The sequence below is a fragment of the Kazachstania africana genome, chromosome 4, assembly GCF_000304475.1.
Source record: "Kazachstania africana CBS 2517 chromosome 4, complete genome".
In the NCBI taxonomy this organism is placed as follows: Eukaryota; Fungi; Ascomycota; class Saccharomycetes; order Saccharomycetales; family Saccharomycetaceae; genus Kazachstania; species Kazachstania africana.
Window position 1 is genome coordinate 375,790 of NC_018943.1, and position 14,155 is coordinate 389,944.

Here is a 14,155-nt window from a genome sequence, read left to right on the forward strand (position 1 = left end):
ATTTTTATTGTTCAATACTTCTTGATATACACTTTTCTAGCCTTTCATTACTGTCAGATATCTTGTTCTCGGAAAACTTTATTTTTCAATACAGTAAGAAAAATTTTATAGCTCATCGAAAAATTCAATTGACGTTCACATAAACTTTTAATCATAATAACAGTATCATAAACTCTTATCGTACACCTGTACTAGCACCTAAAAGTACACCATGGCACAATCAAAATATCAGAGAAAGGCCAAATCGGCGGGATCATCCTTAGAAATGGCACAATTTTTAAATGCTGGGGCCAATAAGATTAAGAAGAGAATAAGAGATCTAGAAAGATTATTATCCAAAAAGAAGGACATTTTACCACATACAGTCATTATAGAGAAGGAAAGAATCCTTCAGGCTCTTAGATTAGAATTAGAAAGCGCTGTTTTGAAACAGAAAGCTAAAAAAAATGCTAGTAAATATCATATGGTCAGATTCTTTGAAAGAAAAAAGGCAATGAGGAAGTATTCACAAAGTTTGAAAAAATTAGAAAAGGAGCCAAATGAAGAGAATAAAAAAGATTTGCTGGAGAGAAAAATTGATTTATGTTACGTTGTAAATTTCCCAAAAATTGAGAAATATATTGCTCTATATCCAACTAATACCGACGTAGAATCCAAGGAAGCCAAAAAGACTGCTCTTAAGAGACAAACTTTCCGTGAATTAGTGGCTACACAACTGAAAGAAGGTACTCTACCAGTGTCTTTCGAAGATATCTTAAAGGGTAAGAAATTGAACAAAGAAGGAACTGGTATCGACCTTTCACATGACTCTTCTGAAACTACAAACGATTATTCCGGAAACAATAACGAAGAAGAAGCAGAAGAAGAGGACGATGATTTCTTTGAGTAGATACTTTATAATTAGATGCATATACTTATATATTAATTATTAACAAATTGTCATTTTACGATTAACCGTTCCATCAATTTGAAGAGCCGATCAGTTTATGTCTTAACTGATATTTCAAATCCAAAGCATCATTGATTAATACAAAATTTAGTTCCTCAACCTCTAATTCTTCGGGTATCAATAAATCACAAATGATACTAACGTCTTTCCCATTCTGTCTAGGCTGACATCTCTTGATCATTAACAATTCATTCCCTTGATAACCAATACAAAACCAAAGCTCTTTTTGAGTCTTTGGAAATTTATCACAATATACCTCAAAACCTCTATTTGTCTTGTTGAATGCGTGCTTAGCAGTCAACGTCAAACTAGAAGAATCCGTTTGCTCATCAAATTTGATGTCATTCAAAACAGGCAATCTCTGACACACATATGAAAAGTTTTTTCTCTCTTCTTCTGCAACATTTAGTTTATTCATGACATTTTGTAGTTTGCTAAATCCAAGCCTACCAATTTTATCTAAATCCAAAAGATTTTTCTTTGTCTCAACATTATCGACCGCAAATCCACTTTGATTAAAAGTTTTATCTGTTCGTCTTTTCAGATCCATTCCTGGCAACAGACCAATCGGGTCGTCTTCATACCAACAACCTTGCTTAACACATTGCATAACTTTTATCATTGCCATCACAGTGCCCAAATAGCCTAATTCACTGGCAACATCAATATACGCCTGTAAGATACGTAAAGATTGATCTAATACAGATATAGTATCTTGAACATAATCAGCAATTGGTAAATCAACACGGCTTAAATGAGCTTGTAACAGCAAAAACGCCTTAACGTGTGGATCCCACATCGGCAACTCATGATCTCCAGTAAACGTACTTTCTACAGAATATCTAGATTGAGCTGACATTTCTACATTCATGATAATTTCACCACCTCTAACAGGCAATTCATTGTATTCGACAGCCATTGATAACCATTTTAGAACATCTTGGAAAGTAGCGTTATCATATAGCTGCTCTAATAATTTACGCACAGTTAAATGAGAAATATAGTAATAAGATGAGATGCTAATGAATGGTGTTGGAATAATTTTTTTGCCTTGGATGGAAACACATTGTGATTCAGATAGGCTTTCCAATGTTTTATCGATAAGATTGCTCAAGTGCTTGTTTACTCCAGCAGCACTAGTGTCTTCTTCAATACCATAATATGTTGGATTATGATATGCTCTACGGAAAAAGAATGTCCATTTTAAGAAATTCAACGCATCCTGTTTGGTTTTGATTGACCCAGAGGCAATTTCTGCACCCAAATGATCATCCAATACCTTGTGTAAGGATGATTCTACTGGAAATCCAACGTTTAGAAAGTGCTTATAAAACATCTTTTTGGAGTTCTTTGTATAGACAATGGCGGTACCTGAAGTATCAAATGCTGGTCTACCAGCCCTACCCATCATTTGTAATATATCAGTCAGATCCATGTCCCTATATCCTTCGATCTTTGCATCGAAGAACTGCGTACCCTTAATAATGACTAGATGTGCTGGTAAATTAACACCCCACGCCAAAGTAGAAGTTGCAATAAGAATTTGAATCTTATTATTTTGGAATAAATGATGCGAGATGGAACGATCTTTTTCAACTAAACCAGCATGATGTAAACCAATACCGAATTGCAGAGACAGTTTCAAGGTTTCATCAGTTACCTGTGAAAGATAGTATCTTAATTCATCATCATTATCAATGTTCAAAAACCTCCTTGGATTATCTTCCATACCACAAAGATGAATCAAATCTAACGCCGTTAATCTTGTTTGCCTACGGGACGCTACAAAAATCAGGGCTGGCTTATCTGGGGAGTGTTGCTTAATAGCCATAAACGCTGGCTTATTCATCGTTTTCATTAAGGGACAGAAGGCTAAATTATCTGGAAAACCATCAATGTACATTTTTAATGGCACAGGACGTACGCTGGAAGAAAAATTATAAAGACCATTGTTCTTGACACCCAACCAGCCTGCCATATCGTGTGCATTAGACACAGCTGTTGACATGCCTAATAAACGGACAGGCTGAGCAGTCTGAGAAGATATATGATTCATACGACTAACAATCATTTCTAGGATTGGGCCACGATCACTAGCTAACAAATGAATTTCATCCATGATAACTAGAGAAACGCTTTGTACAAATCTACGCGTCTGCCAATTACGTGAGATACCGTCAAACTTTTCAGGCGTAGTAATAATAATAGTAGCATCTCTGACGTCCTGTGGGTCTGGGAGAGAATCACCAGTTAATTCAACAACTCTATCACCCGTGACAGGTGTGATTTTTTTTCTCCAATCGTCCACTCTTTCACGAACCAAAGCTTTCATAGGAGCAATATATACAATTTTAGAGCCTGGAAAATCTCTAAATGCTTGCCAAATCGCAAGTTCAGCAACGACAGTTTTACCAGAACCTGTAGGTGAACCAACAAACACATTTTCGGATGTATTATACAAAGTATGGAAAACCATAGTTTGCATAGGATTAAAATATTTGAAGGGATAAATAGATTCAACCAGAGGATTATGAAGAGCAGATACTGGCAAAGGCCTCAATCTCTCCAATTTTGTTTGTAATGTTTCATTGTATGGTCGGATCAAATGTTGGAAAGAGACGACATTAGTATTTTCACAACCTATCCAAGTGTCAGAAACGACCTTTATAACAACTTGTGGCGGTAATGGATCAGACAATGGGATCATGAAATCCATTTCATGAGCGTGCTTCAGCTGTCTTCGGTTTAATATGAACTTTTCAAAATGAAGAATTTCTGACTTATTGGATTCTTCAACAAATACCCAGAAAAACTGGGCATCACCATGTATTCTGATATCCCAAATAAAAGCAGGCTCTAAAGAAACATGAATACGCATGACATTGGTGGTAATAGGGAAAATTTCGGATTCTATGATAATTTTTGGAAAACGGCTTAATAGTGTATATAACTTACGCCCCATTTTCTGGTTATGGACTAGCTCGCCTAATTCATCCTCTTCTAAATCAAGAAGATGCTCCATAGAAGGGTTTTTGCTTCGAAGTTGGCCGAGAATAGGCTCCGGTAAATCAAATTGGCACATGGGATGATCAAATGACCAAAGTCTTCTCTCAATAGACTTACATATGTTCAACATTACTTTGGAAAAAGTACCCCACCTCCTATTGACACCGATCAAGAACAAAGCTCGACAAATTCTCACAGCATTTTGAGCGACATAGTTGGAGTCTGATGATAAAGCAGAATCAAATATTCTTGCTTGCGATATATAAGCTTGTAGCAAAATATTAGTCTTTCCTTGCGGTGTATCAGCAGCCCCCGCTATTTGACATTCAACTGAATTATCTGTCAGCCTAGTCAGCTCCGAGGCTTCTTCTTCTCTGAATTTAATACCATCAAATTCACTACTGTAACTAATCATTGAAAGGACATCTGCTTCAGTGGCTTTTGGGTTGCACATTTGATTAAAGATCTCAACAGATTCATTCAACAAATAGAAATCAGATGAAACTCTGCCCAGATCCTTAGCAGTAAAATGCATGGACACTTCATCGAAAACGATCATCTGTAAAGAGTGTAATCTCCTTGCTGCAGTAATAATCATTTTCTTCCTCCTGTCATATAGTTGAGGGTCCGAAGCGATCTCTTCCCAGTCGATACCATATGTGAATGGGTTTTTCCTCATGCGTACAAACATATATGTATAACCAAGCCACTGGATAGCCTCGTCCACATTTGTCACTGTACCTAAAGATATTTCTGCATTCAAATTATCTACCAGCTTAGCGCCAAATCTCGATTCAATTGGATGTTGCTGTGTTATCAAAGATACGTAATGATCTAAACTAGCGCTTGATGTACATAAAATACCAATACCGTGGGAAGAACCAAAACCAGGTCTACCAGCACGGCCAAATATTTGAATAACGTCTGAAATTCCAAGGTCCACAAAACCACCTTTCTTTGAGTCGTATATCTGTGTACCTTTGATAATAACACAATCAGCTGGCAAGTTGACACCCCAAGCGAGCGTTGCCGTACAGCATAATACTTTGATAGCTCCTTCCTTGAATAACTTTTCTGTGAGATTACGATCAGAACGAGACATACCGGCATGATGAGTACCGAAACCAAATTGAAATATTTCTTTCAAGTCTTTATCTCTGTTTTTTGCTATTTGCTTTGAGTAGAGGTCTTTTGTTGAAGGACTTGGACAAAATAAGTCTGTTTCATTATTTTCTTGGGCCATCTTAATAAATGTCTTGGCACTCTTAGATGTTTCTTTTCTTGAATGGACAAAAACCATGACCTGAGAACCTTGTCGTACCATTTCAATCAACTTTTTATACGAAACAGAATCAAGATTTTCTTTACTCTGTTTACTGCCATCTTTCCCACGGCAACCAAGTAACTGTTGCTCTAATGGTTTAGGACGGAAGGACTGATCAAAGTAAAACATACCAACCTGCCTATTGACTCCTAAAAAGTCAGCAACATCCATAAAATTTGGTAAAGTTGCTGAGAGACCCAAAATTCGAATCATAGATTGCGAGCTTTCCACCTGTCTTAAAGTACGAGCAACTAACGTTTCAATAACAGAACCCCTATCTTCATGTAACAGATGAACCTCATCTATAATAAGCAGTTTCACTTTTGAAACAAGGTCGTTATCACCATTGGCCTTACGTGTTACAACATCCCATTTTTCAGGAGTTGTAACAATTACTTGTGTTTCAAGTATTTCTGCTTTCGTGAGCTGCATATCACCTGTAAGTTCTCTCACTTTTATATCAAAAACTGACAACTTTTTACTGAATTTCGAGACAATTTCTGCTGCAAGGGCCTTTAAGGGAGCAACATAGATAATTTTGAAATCATCATACTGGATATCAATTTCACCCTCTTCATTTACGGAAGAAAACTGCTTTATATTATTTAAAATCGTCAGTAATGCAATATCGGTTTTACCGGCACCTGTAGGAGCACACACTAACATATTCTCATTTGTGTTGTAAGCAACCGGATAAACTAGGGATTGAATTTGATTTAAGGTATCATAATTAAATACTGCTTTACAGTACTCATCTAGGTCCTCGACTTCTAATAATTTAGTATAAAGAAAAGGTCTTGAATTAGAAGAATCAGCGGCTGGAATGATAATTTCTTCATGTGTCTGTAGAGATTGCCTTGTTGTTCCCACTGGAAGAGAAAACTTCTGCCCCGAAAAACTCAAGGATGAAGTGGTGTTGGATTCATATTTTCTGAATACATGGGGATATTTTATTATCTTTTCAGCTTGATCCAACTTCTGATTTTTTGCAATACGTGCATTTTCAAGTACTTGATTTCGGATATCTTCCTCTGTAAGGTGCGTATTCGAATCATCTGAATTATTTATAAGCCACAGTACATTATCTAATGGCTGAGAGGTAATTTTTGCTTTATTTTGTAGAAGAAATGATATTAATTCGATATTCTCTGTTCCCAGTAAATTGAGTAGTTCTTTTTCCAAATCAATAGTTTCATGAGTAAATAAGAGCTGCAATGTTGACTCAGGTAGAATATCTTTTGGTAGTTCCGTGGAACAAGTGTTTAGGAGCCTTGATAAATTTTTGAATACCTTCAAAGAATCCTCTTCATTATAAGAACTTATAATGTCATTCAATTTTTCAAAGGAAATATCGTTAAATTCTTCATAAATGTCGTCCCATTCATTTTTATCTTGCGCCAAAACAGCTAACTTAGTGCCTTCTGGCTCTTTATCCTTGACGTTTTTGCTATTATCATATTCTGGAACTACAATTTTCGAAAGATCCACGTTGAACAATTCAGAGGCTTGAATCATACTCTGCATTGCCTCCATGAAAGACTTCGAGGAGTGTACAGAATAAGAGGTCATCATGGTGTATTTGACTGGATCCGTGAGAAATACTTATAAGATTGCCATTAGATAATTTTATCTTCATTATGTACTTTGCTTCCCGAATTTTTCGATGAGACGATTATAATCTGATATGCCAAGGTCAGCGTTTGATTCCGGCTACATTTTTGAACAGACAAAAAATCGATTATATATGACTATTGGCTTGGTACAGTGCCAAAATGTTACGAAGCACATTTTTCAAAATGAAAATAGTTACAACTAATATATTTACAAACTTTCTAAATATTTTTTGATATTTGCCAATGTTTCGGTTTTATCCCGGTCCAGACGGCCATCCCACACGATGTCAATCACGCTTGAATATAATTCTTCAAGTCTAGAAACAGGGAAACCCTTTGTTTCTTTTTCAAGCAACAACAATATACCTGACAAAACGTTTTCATCTATAATGACGTTCCCTTCCACTTTTTCAGATATATCTTCGTTGTGCGAAATATCTTCATTCGTTTCTTCAACAGTATGATTTTCCTCCACTTTTTCCTGTAATCCCATTTTTTCAGACGTATTTGAATTTGCTTCTTCTTTGTTGTCATCTACCATATAGCCTATGTCCATGGATTTGATGCGTTCAGTATTAGAAACACTATTTGCCATGGCTGGCGCTGAGACGGTTTCTTCGACGACTGCAACTTCACTCTCATTTGAAGCTTCAGGAACGTGAGCTTCCAAGTTTGATGGAGGAAGATCAGGTAAAATTTGTGCTTGGGCCTGCAATTGATTACCAGAGCCAACCGCTACTTCTGTAATATTCGAGTTATTTTCGGTTTCCATTCTCACTTCTAACTCTGCCTTTTCCTTAATAGCCTGTTCTTCTACCTCCTTCAAATAAAGTCTCTTTCTTTCTAAGTCTCTTTGTTTAGTAGCTTTACAATCCTGCACAAATTCTGGAGTAGAAATATCCTCAATGCCCATCTGAGCATTAGCAAACATCTCAGAAGCCTTGATTATTCTGTCCCTATCTCCTGTTGTGTTCGCATCAATATAAATCAATTCAATATCTTTTAAAAATTGTTTTGGTTCTGAATAATACCCATTCCATAGACGTTCTTCCACGATATCTAGATCCATATTGTAGAACTTACGACCTGTAGCAACTTCACGAATCATACCGTCATCCTTTACATATAATGGTTGCCAATTAGGGTCTGCAGGAACTGGCTCAAATAAATGGATCAAGAAAGCATCATCGATGGGAGGTTTTCTAAATCTCTTGTATCTATTTTTGAAAAGGTCCATTAATCCAGAAATTTTGATCTTTAAGACATTTTTCAACTTCATATCTTGGTATTGGTAAGATTTTAACTTCTGTCTTATAATTTCATCCTGCGAAACTGGCTTGCCATTCTCGTCAAATTCGTTAGATTTGGGTTGCGAGGAGCTTACCTTTGCCAGCTCAGGCAAAGGCGTCTTTCTTTTCCTTCGAGAATCAAAAACTGGAGGTTTCATCATCAAAACGGTTCTAATAGAATTGAAATAATTCTGCCTTTGTTTTGAGCTTGGTGTGCTTATTTCAAAAATATTTTTGGATGAAAATGCCAAATGAGATAAAGTAGAATTTTGTACATCATCCTTTGAGAGAATTTCCGAAATTCCTAATAGCAGAACTCTTTCATTACTTTGTAAGGATCTAAATAAACTTGCCAAAGTTAGAATGACACTTTCAGGAACCATCCTTGCCCAAATATCAATGTTTGGGATTAAAATGACCGAAGGTTGTCTCTTTCTTGCTTCAATAAAGCTTTGCACAATAATAGACTCCATTGTTCTGGTACTCTCAGAGACCAGTGTAGCCAAGTCAAGATTTTGAACGTTATAATTCTCTAGATAGTTCAAAATGGCAGCCGCGATATATTGCTGACCATTACCCTCAGGCCCAGCAATTAGTAGTTTGGGTTTACATATCCTCGAGTCTGCTACCCGTTTCAGAAGTTCCCGCTTACTAAAACCAAAGCTTGTGTTGTCATTAACATCATCATCATAGTCTTCGTAGTCAATAAATTGTTGAATTAAGGAAGAATCTTTACGTACTTCATTGGAATTCTTTGGTACTATTCTATCTAGTAATTTTTTAATCTCTGTAAATTGTGAATCCAATAAAGGTTTCACTGCCTCTGGTAAAGGTTGTGGTGTGTTACCTGAAGACCTTGCTGACGATGGAACAATCTTATCAAGAGCCAAAATGAAATCATTTAAAGTAACCCTCAAATGTCGAGGATTAACCATTAGTTTCTCGTCGCTTCTATAAATTTGTGGGAATTTCCTTTGAATGCAGAACAGAGCAGCTTCGGTACACAAGGCTCTTAAATCAGCACCACCATATCCTTTAGTCATCTTGACTAAATTTTCTATGAATTCATCTGATAATGAAGGATGCCAATTTTTGGTATGAATTTTCAATATCTTTGCCCTTGCCTTCGAATCAGGTAGAGGAAAATAAAACTCTCTATCAAATCTGCCTGGCCTTCTTAATGCAGGATCAAGGGCATCTGGCCTATTAGTCGCACCTATGACGATAACCTGACCTCTATTATCCATACCATCCATTAGAGCCAGGAGAGTGGAAACAATACTTGCATGAATCTGTTCCTGTTTAGAACTTCTGACGGGTGCCAGACCATCAATTTCATCGAAAAAAATGATTGAAGGTTGATGTTTTTTAGCTTCCTCGAATAACAGGCGTAACTGTCTTTCAGCTTCACCCACCCATTTGGATAAGATATCAGCACCTTTACGCATGAAAAATGTAATTTTCTTAGAGTCCGAAGAACAACTTGCAGCTAAGGCTCTAGCAACTAACGTCTTACCTGTCCCCGGTGGACCATGAAATAAGACACCACGAGGAGGAGTGATATTGAAATTTTGATATAGTTCGGGATATAATAAAGGTAACGCGACCATTTCTTTTAATTGGTCGATATAATTGTCCAAACCACCAACATCGTCGAAACTTATATTCATATCCACACCTAGTGGATCTATATCTGCAATTTCAGGTTTCTTTTTCTTTTTTTTTGCAATTTTTGGTTTCTTAGAATCTACACCAAATGGTAGAATTTCATCATCTGAAGAGTCTGAATCCATTATCAATTTTGGATTTTTGTCCTTAGATAAATTATTTGAATAGAAATTAGTATTTTGCCCAAAGACAGTTACTACGTCATTACCACCAAAAGGACCTCCGGTTGGAAATAACCTTCTTGTTGGACCCATGTAATTAGCACCACGATTATTACGACGAGATGGTGATTGGTTCGAAAACGATATTGTATTTTGTCTGTTGTTACTATTTAAAAGCAGTTCTTCGTCATTTATTGATGTTATTGGAGGCGGAATTGTGTAGTTTACAGGCTTCGTACGTTCGCGTAATGATCTTTTCTCTTGAATAGGACTATCTTCTTGCAATTCTCTAATTTCATCAGCTAAAGTTAAGTTTGATTCTGAATTTTCTTCATCCTCAGGTTCATCATGGACAGTTCTACTTCTCAAATTCCGTGTCCTTATATTTCTTTCAGGATAATCATTTCTCCTTGATCTTCTCTTCCTATCACTACGTCGTCTCTTATTATAGAATACATTTTCATCATCGTCTTCGTCCTCGTCATCAGGATCAGGCACTATAAAATTTTTATCCTGTTGTTTCCTTTGACGTTGGCGTTCCCTTTTTTCAAAATCGTCATCTCCGTCATCATCTTCTGAATATAAATCGTCTTCATCTTCATCGTTATTGTCATCATCACTCTCATCTTCATGGAAACTTTCATCCTCATCATCTTCATTATATGATCTTTTCTTCGAATGTCTCAGATTATGAGTATTTACTTCTTCGTCATCATCATAATCATCATTATCATCATTATCGTTGCCTCTTTCTATCTCAGAATAATCAATTTTCCTCAATGATTTTGAAGTCGTATGAGTAATTCCATTTTCATCTTTGAATTCATCAGAATCCGTTGGTGAATCCACTGTCCTATTTCTTAAATTTCGCGTCATTACTCATTAATTTGACTTATAATGATGTAAACAGACAGAAAAACTTCGTATGATTCTTTATATAATGAAGTTATTTTCCGGTATAGTCCGAGTATTTCAGAATTATTGAGTGAATGGTCTTATATTTGATTTGAATCAATTGCAAGCTAGTGATAAATCTGACCAAGTTCTTAAAATACGAATTAAAATTTCAATGTTTGACAGACGGGAAATGGGAAAAAACAATTCCTTTGAGAAAATACCATAATAATATTTCCACCACAATCGTGAAAGACGAGAAGAAAAAGCCGAAAAAAAAAAAAAAACAAAAGTTACCCGAACTCTATCAATTATGGGTCACGTGAGGCAAAATCTGATAAAATAAAGCCCTAAATAGAAAACCCATTTTCAAAGTCGACCCGATACCAAACCCTCCTAATTTGTCCCTGCAAACCCTAAGAGGCTTCCAGGTCGGAGGTTTTCATCCATTCATTCATCTGGCTGAGCCCATCACAGATTCACCATTCGGCGGAACTCCTCGTATAATATTACATCTCTAGGAAAAACAAGCACTCAAAAGCCAAATTAGACCATCTGATACAGTTAGGTATTAGAATTATAATCAATCAAGTGGGTACTGGTCGTAATAACAGCATGAGAACACATAATATTCCCGATTATGATGACTCAAATCCACCAAATGAACAGCTACCGAGTTATGAAGAAGCATTAAATACACCGGCTTATACCAACACCTCAACAAGCTTTAGTACTGTGTCCTCAGCAAATTCTGTTCCACAACTTCCTAATAGACCAAGACCGAATCCACCACAAGCTCCTTCTTCCTCTCAGTCACATCATCATCGTCATTCAAGTAAACCCACTTCATCTCGACCTCCTGCTCCTAACTTACCGTGGGTTTATCCCAGAGGGTTCCATTGCCTCAAATGTAATAATACCGGTTACAAATTGAAAAATGGTAAATCGTGTAAATCATGCTGGAGACAATTTGCACCAACAAACAATCTCAACCCAATTCAAAATTATAATTCTCCGTTCCAGTACTACCAATCTCCAATTTTCACTCCAGTTAATACATCTGTCCCTTATGGAAATAATAATGGAAGACCATTAGTGGTGAGACCAGGTGATCCAAGACTTGGAGGTATAGTCTGTGGTAATTGTCGGGGCTCTGGCAGGATAAGATTCCTACTAGATGAAAATATATGCCCTTTGTGTAATGGTATCGGCAGAATATTGAATAATAGGTAGAATGAAGGAAAAAGTTAATGACACATGCATTTTTTTCCCCATCAAAGATCGCAGCAATTGACACAGACAATAACACATATATCTAGTAGGTCTACTAACTAGTCAGTCATTATATTTGCCTATTATGGGAAATTTTTAATTGTTCAGCAATTGAATAAGAGTGATTTTTTCCTCTGTCTTTGTTACTTCTAAAAACAGCTTCTGATAGGGTTCAGGATAGAAAATGCCATTTTGAAACAAAATTCGCATCTTTTTACATTCATCTCAACTATTTAGAAACATGCTTCAAAAAGTCATTATGCTTTTTTATCTTAACTATCGAGGCTTCAAGTCCTTTGGGAAATTTGCAAGATTTCACACCTTTGGTATAATCATAGTCATACTCTATCTTATTCACATGATACAAATTTCGATGTATATTTAAATAATACTTCCACAAGTTTAATTAGGCCACCAATTTACAAAAGGGCACTGGTTGTGGAGTGAAAAATCTATCAGCCTAAAAGCCAAAGTTACCTAGTTCTCTTATCTATAGACAAGAGAAATTCACAGGTAATATCTCAAAGGTTCCTTTTTTGCCTGTGGCAATCCGTCATTAACCAAGCATTAATATTAAATCAGTCAATGGCAAAGAGATTTAAGTAGATGGAACAAGATATTTAAAGATAGTAGAGATTCTCTTAGTGATGAGAAGGTCTCAAACGAATTATTGATAATAAAGACTGCTCAAAATTTAGGCTCACCCTGTCAATGAAAGAACTAGCATAAATTGAACTATGAGAGAAGTTACAGTGCACACTGTGGTGGAAACATCCCATCAGAGTATATTGAACTAGAGGAAATGTGTAGCGAACTATATCAAAAGATTAAAAATATATATATATTTTAAAGTTCTGCTGTGTCATTAAATGCCACACGCCAGGCAACATACAGGTAACCCTATTTCCACTCCAGTTCCTTTTGGTGTCACTTTTGCCACAGCCAGGCGTTTGCTCAATGGGCAATGTCACGTGCGTTGATCGCACTTTTTTTTTATCTTTAGAAAGCCCTGTGAAAAACTGTTGCACAACTCAAGCTGTCTGAAATAGTGAATTAGTGGGAGAGTCAAAAAACACTATTAATCGATGAGCAATACTTTTTCTTGGTCTTATATTTCAATATAAATGTCTTTATAACTCAATTAGGAACTAGTCATCGCTTTTTTTAAATAACATACCCTGATAAACGTTAACAGCAATGTCTGAAGATCATGAAAGGATAAATAACTTAAGATACGAGAATAATGCGACTCCTTTAAATCAGAAACCAACTTCCCCATATACTCTAAATCCGCCAGTCGAGCATGATGGCCTCTCTTGGCCGAGTCTAGGTGCTAGAATAAGATCTGAAGAGGATTCAATAGAGGAACAGGCAAGAGTAGATCGTATAGGCAACGCCATTAAAGTAATATTAGAAGAACTGGGTGAAGATCCGAGTAGAGAAGGTTTACTCGACACACCACAGCGTTATGCTAAAGCTATGTTATTCTTTACAAAAGGTTATCAAACTAATATTATTGATGATGTCATTAAAAATGCAGTGTTTGAAGAAGATCACAACGAAATGGTCATTGTACGTGACATTGAAATATATTCCCTATGTGAACATCATTTAGTACCATTTTTCGGAAAGGTTCACATTGGCTATATCCCAAATAAGAAAGTAATTGGTCTCAGTAAATTAGCTCGTTTAGCTGAAATGTACGCAAGAAGATTGCAAGTTCAAGAACGTTTATCCAAACAAATTGCAATGGCTTTACAAGATATTTTGAAACCAATGGGGGTAGCTGTGGTAATTGAAGCAACTCACATGTGCATGGTATCGAGAGGTATCGAGAAAACTGGATCTTCTACAATTACTTCATCCATGCTGGGTTGTTTTAGAGCACATAAAACTAGAGAAGAGTTTTTAAGCCTTCTAAACAAAAGATTTTAATTATTTTCTAATTGTAAATATAAAATTTTTTCTTTTACACAATA

General features: G+C 36.2%; 5 protein-coding genes across 5 annotated transcripts; 3 read left to right on the top strand and 2 right to left on the bottom strand.

Annotated features, from left to right (window-relative positions):
- Positions 1-211: 211 nt before the first annotated feature.
- EFG1 (Efg1p) lies at positions 212-889 on the top strand (the record flags this gene model as incomplete). Its single annotated transcript, XM_003956921.1, has 1 exon — positions 212-889. One exon carries the CDS (start codon positions 212-214, stop codon positions 887-889), a length of 678 nt encoding a protein of 225 aa, XP_003956970.1.
- A 73-nt stretch (positions 890-962) lies between these two features.
- On the bottom strand, positions 963-6,851 carry SLH1 (RNA helicase; the record flags this gene model as incomplete). Its single annotated transcript, XM_003956922.1, has 1 exon — positions 963-6,851. The coding sequence occupies one exon, from the start codon at positions 6,849-6,851 to the stop codon at positions 963-965; it is 5,889 nt and encodes a 1,962-aa protein (XP_003956971.1).
- Positions 6,852-7,100: 249 nt separating this feature from the next.
- YTA7 (chromatin segregase YTA7) lies at positions 7,101-10,886 on the bottom strand (the record flags this gene model as incomplete). The annotated part of the gene is made up of 1 exon (XM_003956923.1): positions 7,101-10,886. The coding sequence occupies one exon, from the start codon at positions 10,884-10,886 to the stop codon at positions 7,101-7,103; it is 3,786 nt and encodes a 1,261-aa protein (XP_003956972.1).
- Positions 10,887-11,519: 633 nt separating this feature from the next.
- Positions 11,520-12,137, top strand: HUA1 (Hua1p; the record flags this gene model as incomplete). The annotated part of the gene is made up of 1 exon (XM_003956924.1): positions 11,520-12,137. The coding sequence occupies one exon, from the start codon at positions 11,520-11,522 to the stop codon at positions 12,135-12,137; it is 618 nt and encodes a 205-aa protein (XP_003956973.1).
- A 1,236-nt stretch (positions 12,138-13,373) lies between these two features.
- Positions 13,374-14,111, top strand: FOL2 (GTP cyclohydrolase I; the record flags this gene model as incomplete). The annotated part of the gene is made up of 1 exon (XM_003956925.1): positions 13,374-14,111. The coding sequence occupies one exon, from the start codon at positions 13,374-13,376 to the stop codon at positions 14,109-14,111; it is 738 nt and encodes a 245-aa protein (XP_003956974.1).
- Positions 14,112-14,155: the final 44 nt, after the last annotated feature.